The following is a 2,840-nucleotide window of genomic DNA, read 5'->3' on the forward strand; positions in this document are numbered from 1 at the left end:
TGCTTCAGCGTGTAATTGTTGAGTGCTTAATTTTTAGGTTATTATTTAGTTTTTCTTTATTTCACATCTTTGTTTTTTTAAGAGAATTAGATGCTATAGAATATCAAGTATCAGGTTCAGGATCCGGTAATAACCCAAGGTTCTTCGACAACAACCTCTATTATGACCAGACGTGGGAACTACCCCACCCTGCACATAAAGGTAGTGTATTATTTCATTTTCAGTGCTTCAGTGTGGAATTGTTAAGTGTTTGATTTTCGGATTAATATTTAATTTTTTCTTTATTTGTAATTTTTGTTTTTCTTTTACAGAATTGCATGCTATGTAACATCAAAGATTAAGTTCTGGATCCAGTAGTACCCCAATGTCTGAGCGGAAGCACTTCTATTACGACAATAACTTAGGGGAAGCCCCCTATACAAATGGGCGCAAGCAGAAGATTGTGCCCGCATATATGGAAAACGAAAGCCGTAAGACCAAAAAACCCATTCCTCTGACACGCAAACCAGATAAGACTATGAAGATCATGGATAAGAATATTGATGTTTGGCTAAATGAAAGAAAGGATTTTATAGTGCAAGCTGAATATCTGAAATATCAGTGTCCTTCTGGGTATAATCTTAGAAAGGAGAATCATCTAGTCCGTCTTGTTATTGTAAGACCACCCAACGAAGGAATAGTGGAATTTGTACATCAGAATGGAATACTTTTGAGAGTCCGTCCGTGGGTAGTAACACGTAAGAGGCCATTTATAAATTACCTCATAGTTTTTTTGTCAATTTCTAATTCTTTCCATCTGCGCCTAAAGAATTGATACAATATAGAAAATGTTGAAAACGAACTATATGCTTCTCGAAATTAATAATATATAAAAATCTATGTCAATTCTTGAGAATTACTAACACAAATTTTTGACTACAATGAAACTCTTCAATAGCACTTCCTAACGATGGCCCTTCCGAGGATTGACGGTGCGCCGCATATGGAAGTAAAAGGTGCTGCGGGTGGTGTGCGGTGATCACTTAGGCGTATTCAACTCCTAACCTTCCTATTAGTAGCCCGAGATACCAATAAAATAACTTATTTCCCGCGCAGCGTGTATTTATTTACATCGACTTTTTTGCGTTCGTCGCAATTCGTTTATTGCTAAAAATGACAGAACGAACCGAACAGCGAATTTTCATACAATTTTGCTTTAATCTCGGTAAAAGTTGTGCGAAAATTATAAAAATGTTGCAAAAGGCCTTTAAAGATGAGTCTCGGCAGAGGCTCGGACGAGCCTCGGCCGAAAAAAGCCCGTCAAAGTCGAAAAAACATCAAGTCAATGTTGATAGTTTTTTTCAATTATGAGAGCGTTGTACAGCATGAATATGCTCCTACAGGCCAGATAATCAACAAAGAGTACTACGTTGAAGTTCTGAAAAGATTGCGTGGTGCAATCAGGAGAAAACAATCGCAACTTTGGAAAACTGGCGACTGGCTTCTTCATCACGACTATGCTCAAGCGCACGCATCAAATCTTGTGCAGCAGTATTTATTGAAAAACAGTGTTGCGCTGCTCCACCAGCCTCAATACAGTGCAGATATAGTTCCCTGTGACTTTTGGCTTTTTCTTCGATTAAAAATGCTGCTTAAGGAAGATCAATTCGACGATAAAGAGAGTCTTGAAACTAATACGACGGATGCACTAAACGCGATTCCGAAGTCTGACTTTCAAGAGTGCTTTGATAAGTGGAAACATCGATATAAGCGTCTTGTTCACTCAAATGGGGACTACTTTGAAGGATGCCACCCCTCGGATGACGAAGAATAAATCAAGTGCCAAACTCAAGAATTAGCACGACAAGAACTCAAGCAGAGCAGCAGGGGGCTTTGGATTTATACTAAAGCCGATGGGACTGATCGGATTATTTTGTGCCACGATAAAATAAGCCTGTCATTGACAAAAGCGCCATTTGACACGCGAATATAATTCGCGACGTTATTAGAGTAATGTTCTTAAAAACAGGATTGTATATCAATTCATTTTAATCCAAGATTAAATATAGAATAAACTACGGTTAAAAATTAATTATTTACTACAAGATTTTTTGTTAATATTTCATTTGAAATTAAATTTCTTCTGAATTGTTCCGAATTGGTGTCGTCGTAGCTAAAAATATGTTCTACGAGAAACAGAAGTCTGATCAAGTTCAGAAACTTGAAGTGTTGACGTGCAGTGTTTTGTTGAAGAGAGTATTTTTGGCGTGGATACTTCTGTCTTCGAATGTCTTAACGAAGTAAGCGAGCTAGTATCTGGACCGATTATTCAAAACAAAGCTCTTCCATCGTCAACCCCAAAATCGGCGCTATAGAAGAGTTTGACTGTATTTAATATTGGCTATGTATTTTTCTAGACTTCTCAATGAGCAAGACTTGACAATTATGTTTTATAGTTTTGAAGTTACAATTGATTTAAGATGTCAGCGCCTATCAAAAATTTTTGTTTGATGGTTTTAGAAACGACCATTGTTACACAGAAACGCTCCTAGTAACTGAAAATATTGACTTCCTTTTAAATTTATTTGCTGCTTCGAAAATATTTAATACGACAAACTTTTTCTTCTAAAATTTATTTTTGATCTTTTTAAATTAACAAATCTTTATTTGATTTTCATGGTAAGAACCCCATGGAACCTAGTACTGCGCAATGGTTTTTTGTTTATAAGAGTGAAATCTTCAGAGTAAGTATATATATTGAAACAAATTCGATAAAAAATACCCTAGCAGCTAGGGATGAAAATGAAGTTGCTCAGGGTGTACCGGGCGATATTGTTATTATGGCTGGCTTCAAGTTTTGT

The 2,840-nt window shown here is 36.5% G+C and overlaps 1 protein-coding gene across 1 annotated transcript; it reads left to right on the forward strand.

The window, feature by feature from the left end:
- The first annotated feature begins 1,252 nt into the window (after nucleotides 1-1,252).
- Nucleotides 1,253-1,813, forward strand: LOC117169985. The gene has a single exon (XM_033356499.1). It carries the CDS (start codon nucleotides 1,253-1,255, stop codon nucleotides 1,811-1,813), a length of 561 nt encoding a protein of 186 aa, XP_033212390.1.
- Nucleotides 1,814-2,840: the final 1,027 nt, after the last annotated feature.

Source organism: Belonocnema kinseyi, chromosome 3 (assembly GCF_010883055.1).
Source record: "Belonocnema kinseyi isolate 2016_QV_RU_SX_M_011 chromosome 3, B_treatae_v1, whole genome shotgun sequence".
Taxonomy (NCBI): Eukaryota; Metazoa; Arthropoda; class Insecta; order Hymenoptera; family Cynipidae; genus Belonocnema; species Belonocnema kinseyi.